At 41.0% G+C, this 16,407-nt stretch overlaps 1 protein-coding gene across 3 annotated transcripts in view; it reads left to right on the forward strand.

Annotated features, from left to right (window-relative positions):
- LOC139637582 (serine/threonine-protein kinase TAO1-like) overlaps positions 1-16,407 on the forward strand; it is a 26,473-nt gene continuing 10,066 nt past the window's right edge. Inside the window, exons 1-10 of one of the 3 annotated variants that reach the window (XM_071506393.1) lie at positions 1-953; positions 10,771-11,029; positions 11,554-11,625; positions 12,666-12,767; positions 12,870-12,915; positions 13,124-13,220; positions 13,319-13,432; positions 13,936-14,027; positions 14,440-14,533; positions 15,185-15,266. In XM_071506393.1, coding sequence (XP_071362494.1) covers positions 10,898-11,029; positions 11,554-11,625; positions 12,666-12,767; positions 12,870-12,915; positions 13,124-13,220; positions 13,319-13,432; positions 13,936-14,027; positions 14,440-14,533; positions 15,185-15,266 — 831 coding nt within the window. In that variant the 5' untranslated portion in view covers positions 1-953; positions 10,771-10,897. Of the gene's footprint in view, positions 954-1,002; positions 1,526-1,556; positions 1,708-10,770; positions 11,030-11,553; positions 11,626-12,665; positions 12,768-12,869; positions 12,916-13,123; positions 13,221-13,318; positions 13,433-13,935; positions 14,028-14,439; positions 14,534-15,184; positions 15,267-16,407 lie in introns of those variants that run through there. The other 2 variants (XM_071506395.1, XM_071506394.1) reach the window with 2 other exon arrangements.

The raw sequence follows: 16,407 nt of genomic DNA on the forward strand, positions 1-16,407 counted from the left end.
AAATGTAAAACCGTTTTTGACATAGTCTGTGAGTTAACGACGGGCTATTTATAGCACAGGCCAGATTAAGACCGAAACTGTTAATCAGGTTAGGAGCTCAGTGACTCCGAGTGTCTAAGGCCAAACGCTCAGACACACAGACGGAGAAGAAGAGAAACGCGGTTGTCCCCTGCTGCAAAATGGACCGGGACTCATATGTTCGCGGTCATTATGCGTGCGGCTCCCTCCATCCAGACCACATACCCATGCTTGCACTAGCAGTCGGATTGCACAGCGGGGCCAAAGTGAGAGATTAGAGAGGGAGGGGGGCACAGTTACCCTGCAGGGTGCAGCTGCACAGCATCAACAAGACTCTCCCACACCGCCACACGTGTCCTCCCGTCTCACTGAAAGCCGACTGCACCGCTCCGGCTCCGGTGGCGATTCATTTGCTTGCCTTGATTCCTTCGCGGTGGAAGGGAGGCGATTCTCCTCGCCGCCATTTTTAGGGAACTGCCTATCGAAGAGAGAGAGAGAGAGAGAAACTTTGCTAGCTAGCGCCTAACGTTAGCAACTAGCTAGCTAGCTAGCTGGCCAGTAGCCTCCCTGCTCGCCAGTCCGTTGTGACAGTTAACGCTTGACAGTCGGTAGCCAGGGCAGCCTGCCTTACGTTGAATTGAATTCTCGCCACCGGCCAGTAAAAAGGTGACAAAAACGGCTATTGCTAAAGTAAACCATCAGCCAGGCTTGAAGTCAGCGTGACCGTCTATACAGGGTAGGGCAATTTTGCAGATAGATAAGCGAATTAGCACTGCTAACTTGTTAGCTAGCGAATTCACACTTTGATTTCTCTGGACTGCAATGCCTCGTCTGTGATTTCGCGTCCGTCACTTCGCTCCGCCGTGCTCAGGCTGACTGGATTAACCCGCCGTTTACACCCCACTTCTCAACCTCTGTGGACCCATTTCGACGAGGTGAGTTGGTCGCTAACTTTAGCTCTGTGCTAACGAACGATGAGTAACGATAGATTTGTTCTCCGCTACATGGTGCAGGCGAGCTTCATTTCTGCAAACGTTAGCTCGAAAGCTAGCTAGCTAGATTGGTTGCTATTCGCCAGCTAACCAAAAGTTGCTGTCACAACTTGTATGGTCTGTCGCATCGACAGATTTGAGTCTGCCTCACTGGGCAACTCCAGTCACCCCTTGCTAGCATGTGGGTGTTTATTCTGAATGTCAGCGCTACACATAAGCAAATTATATCAGTGTACGGAGAGCAGGGCTAGTGAGCTAAATTATGAGTGGTTAGTTTTGTTGTAAATAATGGGAACAGATTGCTTTCCCTAAGAAGCGTTAGCTAGCTACGTTGTCTTGCTAATCCGCTTTATGCAACTATCGTTGCAAGCAGTGCCACTCCCTCGTTTTTGTTTTTGTCCACTGTGGCTTTGCGTTAAGTGAAACTCGGCTTTGGAGGTGTCTGTTTTGGAAGTTTGCTTATCTGCAAGGGACATCATGAGTCACACACCGTCTGAGCAGCTGGCTGTGTGACGGTAGGTGACATTGGTCGAGCCTCTGTCAGTGTTTGTGGCACGTACACCGTCCTGGCATTGTGTTTACAGGCAGCATTAGCCCGGAGAGTCCGAGAAATCATCGCTGCCGAGTGTCTGCCCTGCACAAGCGACGAGTGCAGCTCGCATCCATCGGCCGCTGGTGGTTGTTTTTGTGCACTGACGTGAGTCGCATTCCTCGGTTTTCTGTGTTGATATTGCGTAACACTGGCTATCACTCAGCCAGCCACTCTTCTGCTGGGCATATCCGTGACTTCGCGGCTCAACTTGTGCACGACAGTGGATCGTCGACACGAGGATTTATCACAGCACCTTGAATATGGTTAAGTCATGCATAACGTCTGTGTTGTGACATCGAGGGTGCCATTCATCTGGCCGAGACGCTGCGCTCTGTTGGAGTAATCTGTCACAGCTGATGTCCAGGGTTTGATGGCTGATAAACACAAACACCTACACATGATTTATGTTTTATGTGCTATATATACTGACTCTGCTTGTCAACTAAGCACCGCAGTATGAGCAATCCACCTATCTTTGTTATTGTCTTTAGACCGTGTTGAACAGACTGCCCATGTTACTAATGCAGCCTATGGGCTGCAGCTGAAAGGCAAGTACAACTTGTCCTTTTACTCTCTTATCACAGATTTCTGCCTGTCCCTGCTTTCCTATGTTCTGCGTGTCCTGTGTCCAGATCTGCACACCTGTCATTTGTTCATTTATGTCTCTGCATGCTTGTCAGAACAACAGGGCATTCACAGGCAGGGACAGCTCCCCTTGTTTACTTTCAAGGACTTGCTGCTAGCTGATGATGAGAGGTACGCAGCTGTTATTGAGTATGAACATCTCCATGCAGGAGAAGCCTTTGAAAAGTTGTGTTTTTTGTGTGTGTCATTGTTATATCAGGGGGTGCTGAATGTGGGAACACTGCATAATGGATTTAAGTGTCTCCCAGGAAAAATGGATTAGACACTGGAGCAAAGCCTGCCCTGTTCACTAAAGTCTAGATCCAAGTCAGTCAGTGACAGGCAGCCACTGCAGGACTGGTTCCACAATAGGATCACCATCATAAATCTATTTATAAGTGATGTGTGTAATGTACTTATGGATGACCTAGTATGAACCTTATTTAACTTAGGGATTGTAACGCTACAGCACAATTTACTTACTATATTTAAGTCATTTTCTAGCTGGCAAAACAGATTGCTAATCAAATGACAGTGATCTTCAGGTTGTAAATGCGTTGACTAACCCGACTGACAGTGGCATCTCTTGGTGACATGTTAGTTTAAAAAACTGAGATACTAAAGTTATGGTCCTGTTTCTTAAATGGAATTCCTAAGCATCTGCTCAGGGTGTTTGACGCTGGCTGCTGAACAGTTGGAAAGCAATAGCATATTTGAGGAGAAGGACTGAGAGCAAGAAATAATAGGCAGAGGATGGGAACATCCAAAACATTTTCCATGTGACAGACAGAGGACACACACTGTAGGTGTTAAGACTTAAATCACTTGATCTTCATAAAGTTTTGTCTTAAATTTGACTCATTTTTAGGGATTAATTCAGACAAGTGCTTGTGTCTGAGTTAGCCAATCACAGCCTCTGAGATGACTTGGGGTGTTTTGATGCCTGTATGTCTTGTTGTTTTAACGGTAGCCAAGGGAATTGTTTTCTTTTTTGTCTCTTTTTCAGAGGAAACCTGGTCTGTTGTTGTATGCTTGTGAGATTTATCCCAACAGGAAGAGTGTAAGTGGAGCTCCGTGAGAGAAAAGGGATGGATCAAATCCTCTTAGTGTTCGGTCACTCCATTCCTTTCCTCTGTCACCATCATCTCTGTAGCACAACACGTTGGGATGTGTTGTTGTTGACATTGGGCAGCTAGAGAGCTTTCACTTCATCCACTCAGTGAAAGCCACAGTCTGTAATCAGTCTGGGAAGCAGGAGCGTGGACACCCCACCCTCCATCTTGGGGGATAGAAACATAGTGTGTAATCCATTTGAACAAAAGTACACATGTAGGTCATTAAATCAACACTGTTTCTGAACACACAGCGGAGATGTTGTTTATTGGGCTTTGGCTGATGATCTTCAAAGTAGTGATACACCGAATCCATCTTCTCTCTCCCGATATCAAATCCAATAAACTCGGTGTGTTGGATTCAAACATCAATCAGATTTTTTTTTTTTTCTCAGTTTAAAATCTTTACACCTCACTGGACCTGATTTGGGTTGTTCGTGTTTAAGGTAGGATGAGGGTGCATATCATTTCTGAACTGTAAGAGATGTTCTTGTGAACATATTAATAACATCGTTGTTATAAAGTTTCATTCTTACAATTTTACTGCTAAGAGACTGAGAAGTACTTCATGTGGACCAGTTTCGTCTGGCTGATACATGATCATTTAATAAGATGCGTCAGCTCAGTGCATCCCTACTTGAATTATTTAGCAATACAGCATCAAGCATCTTACTGAAGGACATTTTGAAACCATATGTATGTGAGTGTGTGTGTGTATGTATATATGTATATATATATATATATATATATATATATATATATATATATAAGCATATATTTTCTGTTGTATATTTTAAAAGCCCTGCACATCCGAACAAGTGATTTCAGATATCGTGGTGGATGAAACTTCAGGTTGACCCTTAAGGTTGAAGCTTTTCTGACTTCAATTTCATGTGAATAAAAGAGTCATAAAGTTGTCCTCCCTTAACAGGTGCAACAAAACCAGGAGAGTCAGTGAGTTGTCAGTCAAGTACAGTATGCACAGAGGAGGTGTGATCAGCCAGAATAACCAAAAAATAACTAGGTAGATATACCACGGATGTGTAGGGGTTCAGAGTAATTTAATGTGACGGTCTGTTTACTGTGGTAGCAGGCAGATCTCGGTGCTTTTGGAGGAATGATAACCTCTTTAGTTTCAGGCTTCTGTTTAACCCAGTATTAGAACTGTTTTGGAAGTCATAGCAATGCAGTTGCAGCCAGCTGAAATAAGTCTGTTGGCGAATACATAAAAGCGTTGCATTGGAATTTGGTAAATGATGGTGACTGTATTTGTATTATGTTGTTATAGATTGTAAATGCAATGTTAGTTTTTTCTTTAGCTTTTCTTTTGTAATTCTTTCCCATCGTTTCTGTGTATTTTGATAAGACAGACAGCAGGATTTCTCCGGAGTTGCTCCTCTGGAGCTGACCCTGTGCTGTGCAGCTAAGAGAGTTTCATGATAGGGATCAATAAAGTATTTGATTATTTATTTTCCCTCTCCATTTCTCTCCTCCTTCGTCTCCGTGACACCCTTTGCTGCTCAGCTTTGTGTATTGGTTGCCTCATCATTAGGCTTCTCGGTGATTTTTACTGTGCAGAGAATATCAATTGACATCATACGTCAAGAAAGAATCTTTTTTTCCCCAAGCAGTGAAGGAAAACAACTTTTGTTGCATTTCTTGAACACACTGTTCTTTGTGATAATACATGAGCGTGCACATCTTGTAGTTCCACCTCTTCAGATTCAGTCTTGTGACCTAGTGTTTGATTGTGTGTTTATGAGAGAAAGAGAGAGACAGAGATAAATACCTGGTTGTGTTTTTGTTTTGATTTATACACACTGTATTATCCAGTACACTAGAAATGTACAAACAGTCCAATCTAACTTGAGTCATGTCTTGTATAGTTTAATATACATCATAGTTCTATGTGAGGCCTGATTTTGGTTTGAAACTATCGTGAGGTCATTTTAGCTGTTTCTCAGAAACTTCAAAGTGCTTTTTGAGGGTTAAGCTTAGTCTTTACTGCCATGCACACAAACATTGGCAGACAGACAAACACCACCATCACCCTGTACATCCACCTTCCAAATAAACAGAATCAAAATAAAGTGTGTGTATACATATATTTGTTTTTATTTTTGACGATTGATATTTGGTGAATCATTGCTGGGCAATGAAAATGTCCAGGCGATAAAACCATCACACATTTCAGACACCTCTGCCCCCTTGAGCTGTCATTTAGAAAAACAGCCATTTTTCCTCAACTGATATATATATTATATGATATATATATATTATTATTATTATTTTTTATTTTTTTCCCCCCATGACTTTTTTGCGATGCGACTAAAGTCCTGGACTGGACTCTCCAAGGACTGAAAGTGAACTTAAGGTCCACAGGGCATGCAGTCCTGTCCACTGAGCGACCAGTGGATTGTTCATATCAATGTGACTCTCTCAAACCTATTAAAACAAGATATTCATGATTAGTATTGTTTAAAAAAACAGTAAAGACAGGCCAACATTGTCTAAAAAAAATAAAAAATCTTGATGTGGAAACAAGACAGAATAGTAGTAATGGTAGTATATACTTACAGTACCAATGCATTTGCCTGTTTGACTTTTACCTGAAGAAGATCTGAGGATCCAGCTGTTGTAAATAAAGTTGGCATTGACTGTGTTTTTTTAATGTTGTTTCATAACATGGTGCTTTATGAAATGTCAGCCTGGGAGGTTGCACAGTCATTACAATATGAGAGGGAACAATCTTTAAAAGAAGCATGCTTCATGTTATTTAAAAAAACAACAATTTGACTGTCTTTGTTTCTAGTGTGCCCCTGTATTGATAAAACACTATCCATTTACAATTTGGAAGGGTGTGAAGTTTGGTGATCACTTTTCTAATGTCATATTTAGCAGAGGGCGCTTAAATTGTAAAAAAAAAAAAAAGAAAACGTAGGTGATTTTTTTTTTGATAAGGTGCAATTTACTGAGACTGCAAATCCCATTCACATGGAAAGAACATAAATTAATTTATGTTTTGAAATTATATTACAACACCAGCAAAAAGCTATAGTTGTCTTAGAAGCACAGACATTGTTTAACAACACACTGAAAAACATGACTATTCAAAAAATTGAATATAGAAATATTAGAAAATAGGCTAGCTTCTGCTATAGAGTCAGTAAATGTCAGTAAACAATAATATACTTGTTAGCAACCCAGCTTGTGATTGTATGGTCTCACATTGGAGCCATGAGTGAAGTCTGCATTTTTTTCTTTTTCACAGATTTATTTCACAGAAATAGAACACACAATAAATGAATAAAATCATGAGTCATAAAGGGTGAAAATGGGACACCCCAATAAGCTTCACAAGATTGTGAGTAGGGGCCTTTGCTGAATCAAGCAAAGTGTTCATGAGGAGGTACAATCGCATGTTAGGTGGAAAAAGTCTTTGTAGTTCAGAAAAAAGTACAGAAAGCTTTGACACCAGAATATTAATAACATTGTTCTGTTGTTGCTGCTGATGTTGTTGCTTTGTCAGTGGATCATGACAGTCAGTATTGTCTTTGCAAGGAAATTAGTCATTTAGAGTATGTCAGCGATTTTACTGTGCTTGTCAACACTACGTCCCAGCCTTTCTGCCTTCTTCACACAAAAATGACCAAAACCTCAGCCTGCAATCAAGTCTCTCTCTGACACACTGTGAGTGTGTACTGAATGTCAAATTTCTCTGTGCCCACCATAACTAATGTATCATTCTTACCTCCTTTCTGCGTGGTCTAGTATGATCTGACAGCCAAACTGGCACATTTGTGTTGTTGTTTTGTGGAGATCATACTCTGTTGCTGTTGGGAAATGTTGATTGGCTTGTCAGGTCGCAGCACATATGAAGACTTGCTCCCGTGTGTTGCCTGGAACTCAGTTCATCACTTTGAATATCAGTTGGAATATTTCATGTGTTTTTGCACACAGTATATTCATTTTTTAACTGTGTAGCTGTGGAGCGAAACCAGTGGAAGACAGCACCCCTTGCTTCTCTCTGACTCTCTATAGTTGTGGTCATAATGCATAGTGTTAAAGGGCATTGTCCTGTTCAGTTGTCAGATTGGATGGCTTTTCTTTACAGAATAAGGCATTTACATTTTGATTCATAGTGTGTATTTTTGCCTTTTAAAAGTGAAAGTTTGGAGGTGTCTGAACACATTTGGCAGCCAAGCAGTCTGCATTACAATGCTTATCTAATATTGCTGCAAGGATGACAAATTCAATGTTCACTTGTACCCAACATAAAAAGACAAGATCTCCTGTTTGTGTTACTGAAGTTTGTTCCCAGCAGCAGTTTTTAGCTTTTTTCCACCGAGATTTTTGTTGTCCTTGAGGGCTGGATGTCTTAGTAGAAGAGTTTCACTCTTTTTTTTTTTTTTTTCTCAGTCAGCTGGATAGTTTTTGTTTTTTTTTTTTCAGCAGGACAAACCTTGTGACGTTCAGCCAGCAGTGTGGCTTTGGTACAGCAGGCTGCCAGGCTGTACTGATAACTATAGCCGGCAAGGTTAGTGGTGCTGCCAGCCCAAAGATAAGCTGAAAGGAGGAAAGCAGCATTTTACCCGCTGAGCGTGTCTGTAATGATATCCATGTGGCGTTTGGGTATGGAGGGGGGTTGTTGCCAGTTTCAGATTGGCTGAAGACAAGGCATGGAGATGAGGTTAAGAAAGGGTGGAGTAATTCTTTTTCTACAAGAGGGTTTGTACATTTTCTTTTGCTCTCTTTAGGTTTACATCCTGTGAGGCACTAGGATAGAAAGTTTTTTTTAGAGATTTTGTATAGATTGGCCAAATCATGAGGTGTTCTCGACCCAGGAGTGGAGCTGCTCAGAAAGCAACAGATCAGACTGGAAAGCAACAGATCAGACTGGAAAGCAACAGATCAGACCGGTTACACTGGCATGCAATCTGTACAAACAATGCACTTATCATACATGTTAGGTGTATTTGGCATCAAGCCCTCCCTTCACATTAGACAATTTGGATTTTATTCAGTAGCTCGATGCTCTGTGAGAGAAATGATGACTGTTTTTTTTTTCTTGTATAAAAATGCAGATGTCTCTGCCCAAAAGGTAAAAGTGTATAGTCAGACAACAAAGGATGCTGTGGGTCTGTAATCCAGGCAAATGACATATTTTGTTGTTGTTGTGTGTGTTTGTTTTGCAAGTGTAAAGAAGTATTTTTATTTCACTAACTTAAAAAAAAAAAAAACGGAAAGAATTGTGGCTTATGCAAACGTTTGGGCAACCTGAGTCAGTACTGAACAATCCTTCCTTTGGCTGATATCACAGATTGCAAACACTTCCTGTAACCAGTTAAGAGTCTTTCTGTCATTGACTCTGGAGATTTCACCCATTCGTCCTGCAGATCACTTCAAGTTCTCAGATATTTTTAGGCTTAGTCTCGCACACACAGAATGTTTAAGGTCTATCCACAAATTTCAGTGACGTTCAGGTCAGGGGACTGTGAGGGCCGCTCCAAAAGCTTCAGCTTTCTTGAAGTAGTTATTGGTGGGTTTTCTGGTCTGCCTTGGCTCACTGCTCTACTGTAGAAGCCAGGCTCTTCAGTTTCACTTTCTTGACTGACTGCATGACATTTTTATCCAGAATTAGCTGATATTTAGTGGAACCCATTCTTTCCTCTATTCGTGCAATGTTTACTGTGCCGCTGGCTGCCTCACAAGAATTATATTTCCACCCCCATGCATAACAGTTGGCAAAGGGCTGCTTATTAAGTACTGGCTTAGTGGGGTGCTCAAACTTTTGCACATGCTACAATTACTGCGTCATTCTTTTCTATTTTTAGGTTCAGGAAATAAAGGTGCAGTGCATTAACATTGTAAGAAACGCTCTTTCTTTTAATGTCTGCTTCCTGCAGCGGTTGCATTTGCTTCTTTTCACTTCCAAAATCAACACATGAATTGGCCCAGGGATAGGTCAACCTTTGCATACAACTGTACAGGCACTGTACACAGTAAAAAAGAAGTGATTTAAAAACGACAGTCAAACAACAAACATCACATGTTCATCAGAGCAGTGTCACCTGCGCAATACAGGACATACAGGGCGTTGGCAAATGCTGCTAATTTGTATGAAACGTAATATTTCCCCAATTTGTGTAACCGTCTTTTTTTTTTTCCAGTGTTTCTACAGTATATTCTGAGGAGTAGTAGTGACGATTATTTTAGCTCTGTGAACTTGAAATTCTCTCACACACACATATAGTAGAATTTGCAGTGTAAGGTACAGAATACACAATGCTCACACACATGCACTTGTGGTAGGTGACAGCAGGTAACAGCATGTGGTGCATTATAACAACACATACACGGGATTAGGTTTACGTGCACGTTACATGAATTAAACAAGAGCACAATTGATGCATCCAGTTTAGAGTGCACAGTAGAATTTGACCCCAGGTCGTCTAATTGATCCTCTGATGCGGCTCACCCCTCATTACTGTAGGCCACCTCATAGCAGCCGACATGAAATCAATCTTTGAACCGGGATATTTGCATTGCCCAGTCACTCCAGTAGCTTATAGATTTGCAATAATTGCTGCAATAAAGCAATGTGAACTGATGCACTTGTGATGATTCTGCAGTTAGCAGATTATACAGGGGTCAGCACTTGACAGTGTGACCAGTGGCTAAAATCACTGTGTTTAAAATACTTCAGGAGCCCCTGACCTTTCTGAACAAACTTCGTATGTGCTCTCTTTAGCCAGTGAGGCATCAGTCGTCTGGACACCTGCTGTAGCATATTTTAATGATGCCCTTAGCCCCCATGTCTTTGACCAGTTGTTAATCATATCAGTGGGACTAGGGTACTTATGTGGAAGTTGTTAGGTGGGATGTTTGCTGGGTGGTTGTGTAATGAACAGGGAGCATAGCATATTGTTACAAGACAGGGGGAGGAAACATTTGTTATATTTCTCACCCCCAAAGAAAAATTCACAAGTGGTTTCATAATTTTTATATTTGGATGTGTCCAAATTTTGTGCATTAACACATGAAATCACTGTAGTAAAGAATGACAGACTGGCTCCAGCCCAGCCACTGTAAAGAGTAGTTCTGGAGCCCTGTGGTCTCCCCATTCATTCATTCCTGCTGTGCCTTTTTCCAGGCTATGTATCATACTATTCTACTTTTGCTTTGTTTTGTAGTACATCTTTGTGTTGTGGTTGGAATGGATGAAGAGAAGACTTTGATAAAATGTGACTTGATCAAAACTTTGCTGAGTTTTCTTCCTGTTCTTTTCTCACTGGTATCTTCAAAATCACATCAGCTAAGCAAAGAGACTCTTCTTCATAGTGTGCAGGATGAGGGTGTTTTATCTCGTCCCTGCTAACATCTGCCTTTCTCTCTTTGTCCCTGCTTCCCCTCACCCTTTCTGTCCATCCAGGTGCCCATGTGCTGATTCCTCAGGCCCATCCATTACTGCAGATGAATCTTCAGCTGCTTTGGCGTAGCTCAGCACCCAGATAGTCCCATCCCCTTTGCGTGGGTGGTGCGGGACTACATTAACCAGGATGCCCTCCTCTGTAAGGGCAGGGAGCCTGAAGGATCCGGAGGTGGCTGAGCTTTTCTTCAAAGAAGACCCAGAGAAGCTTTTCTCAGACCTCCGAGAGATTGGCCATGGCAGCTTTGGCGCCGTCTACTTTGTACGGCAACTACATCTTCACACACTGACTCACACTGACGTGCTGCACTTGAATCTGTGATGCAAAATTTGTCTCTGTATTTGATTGGCTGCTGTATTCCTTTCTGTGATTAATATAGTAACTCATGGCTACTTGGTTAGCTACTTAAAGAAAGCAACTTGGTCATATACAGCTTATATTTTGATGTTGTACATCATTGAGCTTATAGCGAGTCAGAGTTTGTCTCAGTTATAAAAAATAAAGCTTTTTGATCCTCAGTAAAGAACAGAAACGATTTGTACAAAGTTATTTTTACCAACCCACGACCATGCAGTTGAATAGCAGGTACAGCAGAGTTTTGTGACTCACCCTGATGTTTTGATCTGACCTTCGTTCTTGAACACTGCACGCAGTGTGGTTAAAAAAAGTATAAGAGGTCTTGTCTCATGAACACATCCTTCATGAGACAAAAGGTACTGAGAATGAGATGTTCTGTATGTTATGGTTGAAATGTGTTCACTAACAACGTACTTTGTGTTTGCCAGGCACGGGATGTGCGCACAAATGAGGTGGTGGCAATTAAAAAGATGTCCTACAGTGGCAAACAGTCCAATGAGGTGAGACAAGATTGATATTTATTATAAAAATAATAAAATCTGAGAATTCAGACTTGACCATTGACAGTTTCACTCTGCACACAGTGTAAAACATGGACTTAACAGTAGTAGTTTGGCCTCGTTTGACTGATGTAGACAATGAAGATGCTGGCCTTTAGTTACTGTGTAAGTGTTTACACAGTGGTATTACAGCAGACTGTTGTGGTTAAAAGGGAAGTCGTCTTTGCAATTTTTGTTGTATGAAATACTAAAATGGGTTTCTCTCACCATCAGCTCCACTATACCTAAATGTGGAATTTGTTGCTTGATAAACTACAACTCCACGGTGTGTGTTTTTGGAGCATTAGGCTTTTGTTTTGGGGATAACAGACTTAGCTTTGGCTACCGTATGTAGCCAGCTTTGTTTTAAATTTGCAAACATAACACATACATGAGCTGAACTAACAGTGTATGACTCGTCGTCGCTTGCAAAGTTTGTTGTTGCACTCCTTTGTTTAGGGTCAGTTTCATCAACCTGGCAATCCGTGTGAGCTTTGAGCTTTGAATATTTTGATTTTGGACCACAGTACCTGTCTTGCTTGCAAAATGTTCCTTTACATTAATAGTGGCCATTTAAGAAATAAAATACTAATAACTATTTATGTTTGGTTTGTAAATGTATCAACTTTGATACAAATCTTAAAATACAAATGTTAAATGCTGATATCAGCATTTAACATTTGGTGCTCCCAAAAAAGTGGATTTCATTGAAGTAATCCTGTGTCTGTGAGTGAACTAATTTGCTGGATATTAATCCATCACAGTCCATCTATCATAGTCAGAGGCCAGATAAAGAGCAGCTGGACAACAACATCAGTGTTGGGCATGAAATCACTTAACCTTACAGTCTCAACGAGGTCAGCCCTGTGCGCTCACTTTCACTGTTGTCGTCCTAGATACAGCTCATGACTTCAGATTAGCTATAATCAGATTACACATAATCTGTGAAGAGAATCAATGCATTGCCTGTTTTATTTTTAAATCCTTTCTTCCCTCAACAGAAATGGCAGGACATTATAAAGGAGGTGAAGTTTCTGCAGAGGATCCGGCACCCCAACAGTATAGAATACAAAGGCTGTTACCTCCGTGAGCACACAGCATGGGTCAGTCACCTGTTTCCATGCACAGAATGGGAAGATTGTCCGTGTGTATGGGTCTATATGTGTCTATACATTGTTATTCATGACTTCATCTCTTGTTTCTAGCTGGTGATGGAGTACTGTCTGGGCTCAGCCTCTGATCTGCTAGAAGGTGAGCAGGTGTTCCATGTTTTGTTTTGTTTTTTTTTGGGGGGGGGGGGTTTTCTTTGTCAAACAGATTTCTCCCTTCCACAGGAGATGAGATGTAGGACTGGTTATCTCTCTGAGCTCACAGGAAAGAAAAGTGGACATTGATGTGTTTTCTTCAGCTGATGTTGATTCCTGCTCAAATTGTTTTTGTTTTGTTTTTTCTCCTTTAGTTCATAAAAAACCCCTACAAGAAGTAGAGATCGCTGCCATTACACATGGTGCTCTGCAGGGGCTGGCCTACCTTCATTCACACAATATGATCCACAGGTGAGTGATTTTTGCATGACATACGTTGTTGTTGTTTTTTTCTGAGAGTGCCCCTGCTCTGACAAACATTTCTTCTCATCGTCCTCTCTCACTCTCAGGGATGTGAAGGCAGGTAACATTCTGCTGACTGAGCCTGGGCAGGTCAAGCTGGCAGACTTTGGCTCTGCCTCCATCGCCTCACCTGCAAACTCCTTTGTGGGAACGCCATATTGGTAAGTGAGAAGTGAGAGAAGTGTGTGTGTTTGTGTGTGTGTGTGTTAAATGTTGCACAGACCAAAACGTTGACTTTATATAACAGTCTCTAATTGAATGTCTGCTTAAAGAAGCATCAATTCATGAAATGGATTTGCCTTTTAGAAAATATTTGCTCCTCTTTGCATATTCACACACTAGTAAAGAGCTGCCTGCTGAAGTATTCAAATGCTTTGCTGCTATGATTGCAGCAACTCCCTATTTAAGAGGGGGTTGCTGCTTGTGTGATGTTATTTATGCTGCAGAGAAACTACTTAGATGAGTCATGAAAAACACCATTATTTAATTCCAAGGAATGAGATGACAATACCTCTTTAAGTTTGGAGATTTACAGCAAAACAGTCATTCCTTTTTTCACTCTTAAGAAGTGTGACTGAATATCCATGCAGGTCCCCTCGCTGTATTTATTTATCTTTCTCTGTTTCCTACCTTCCACTTTCTCTCTCTCCTCCACTTCATCCAGGATGGCCCCTGAGGTGATTCTAGCTATGGATGAGGGCCAGTATGATGGGAAGGTGGATGTCTGGTCCTTGGGGATCACCTGTATAGAATTAGGTAGATGACCGTGTGTGTGTGTGTGTGTGTGCATATTGTATTAAGATGTAACTGCAGTAGAAAGGATATTTTTCTATTAAACAGAGTATGAACCCTGTATTTAATATACTTAATATACAATCTATTAACCCAATGTTAACACAAATACAGCCCTATCATTCTTTCTAAACACAGGATTTACTGTCACTGTCAAACTGACTGACAGGTCTTTGAATAACAGTAGACTGCTACATCAACTTGAGCAATGCTTTGCAAAGTTAAAGCAAGGTTTGATTTTAAGGTTCAGATGAATGAGTAATATTTCTGAGCCCAGGAGTAAAACAGGGCATTATTTTTTTAAGCTGTTATATGTTTATTGTGTATTTTTAATAAGAAGGAGTTCAGTTTGTTTGACTGTTTGTTTCTGTCGCAGCGGAGAGGAAGCCTCCCTTGTTTAACATGAATGCAATGAGTGCCTTATACCACATAGCGCAGAACGAGAGCCCCACACTGCAGTGTAGTGAATGGTAAGGTGCCACGCACACACACACACACACACACACACACACACAACCAAAATAGATATCTTAAAGGACCATCCTGGTGATTTTGCATTCATGTTTGTGCAGTGATCATTTTATTGTAAATGACTGCTTATCAAAGGAATCCTAATACAAGGAAAAGGCTCCTGTGGAGAGGACCTTGTCAAAGAGTTGTTTCAGTCACATCTAAAAACATTTTTTTTTGTCTGTGTCCAACATTTTAGGCTACCTGCTATTTCAATATAGTCCAACGGTTTATGCTTGGTTTAAGTAATAAACTGATTCTACTGCTATAAGTTGCTACTTTTATGGAAGGAATTGAATTTACTCTTCCTCTAACATACTGTTGATTACTGCAAAACAGAATTATCAGGGGAATCAGGGGAAATTCTATAGATTATTTATAACATGTACATGCAGCTTTGTAGTCTTTTCTGATAGAAGTATCTCCCTCTGCCAGTAGCAGAGGGATATTTTTTCGCGCTGATCGCCAGCACAACACAGGAGGGAAATACTCACCTCTCACATTATGTTTTATGTTTTGCACCTAAAGTGCTGGTGTTTACTTCTGTTAAAGGATATCTGTCAAGGACTCTTGTTTTGTTTTGACCCTCTGTTTCATCATCCTTGTTTCAGGACGGATTACTTTAGAAACTTTGTCGATTCTTGCCTTCAGAAAATCCCCCAGGACAGGCCGCACTCTGACGACATGCTGGGTGTAAGTGCATTCACATACTGTTCACTGCTACACAGAAACAGAGAGCAAGGTCAGTTTGTTAAGATGGGAGATTGACAAGCCCTCTGGTGATAAATCTCTCTCTGATGTTTGAGCTCTGCTCTGTCCTCCATAAGCTTCTATTTTGATTCACTAATCCTCTGCTTCCGGACTCACACACAACCGCAACATGTGTGTACACACACACACACACACACACACACAGAGAGCGCTCAGTTTTGTTGAAAGAACACAGATATAATTACGGTAGAGATGTGACTTCTCCATCCACTGTTAAGTAATTGAGCAGCTGTCACTTAGCCCTCTAATGGACTCACTATTGTTAATGGGGGTTGTCCTTGGGGTATGGCAGACTGTGTCTTTCTTTCTTTAATGTTATATGGGATAAAATTAGGGTCAAAAAATTTTTTGAGGTTTTAAAGTGATCTCCACAACAGGTCCTGAAATGTGTGGTAGAGTTTCGAGACGGGCGATGGCGCTGGCTCCTCTGTGACCCTGGTGGGTTAAATTATATTTGATGATGCTGTAGAAAATAATGGTAAACATTTAAAGCCCTGTGCATGTATGAAAACAGCTGGGTCACAGATCAGCCTTTGCTGTGGTCCATCTTGAAGGTCTACCACACCTTTCAGGACCCGCAGCAGAGATTACAAGTAACACAATCATCTGCACTCTGATTGGACTCTGCCCTGTGATTGGACATTCATTGTCCAATCATATTCAGGTGTAAAAACAGGGTCAAAATTCAGTAAAGCACTTCTTCTTTCTCAGTGTCTTTGAGTTGCCTCACCACTGATATCATTTGTTCACAGATTTTCTGTCTCTTACAATACAAATCTTTTTCACACATTCACAAACTTGAGGTTCTCCTGCAAATTTATTTTACACATTTACAAAGATTGATTTACAACTACAAACTTATTATTAGTAAACATTATTTAACAACCTCTAAATCTTTTTGACTGTCATTTGAGCCCATAATGTTAATTTCCAAAACGGTACAAGATCAGAGTGGTAGAGTGGTTATATATGGACATTTTCAGGATTTAGAAGTACAGCCACTTGCTTTAAACCAGTAAAATTACTGTTTAGATGTAAATGTGTATGTGGCTCATTGGTGCCC

The sequence above is a fragment of the Trachinotus anak genome, unplaced genomic scaffold, assembly GCF_046630095.1.
Source record: "Trachinotus anak isolate AG129_WGS33_773 ecotype Australia unplaced genomic scaffold, CSIRO_AGI_Tana_v1 ptg000020l, whole genome shotgun sequence".
NCBI lineage: Eukaryota > Metazoa > Chordata > Actinopteri > Carangiformes > Carangidae > Trachinotus > Trachinotus anak.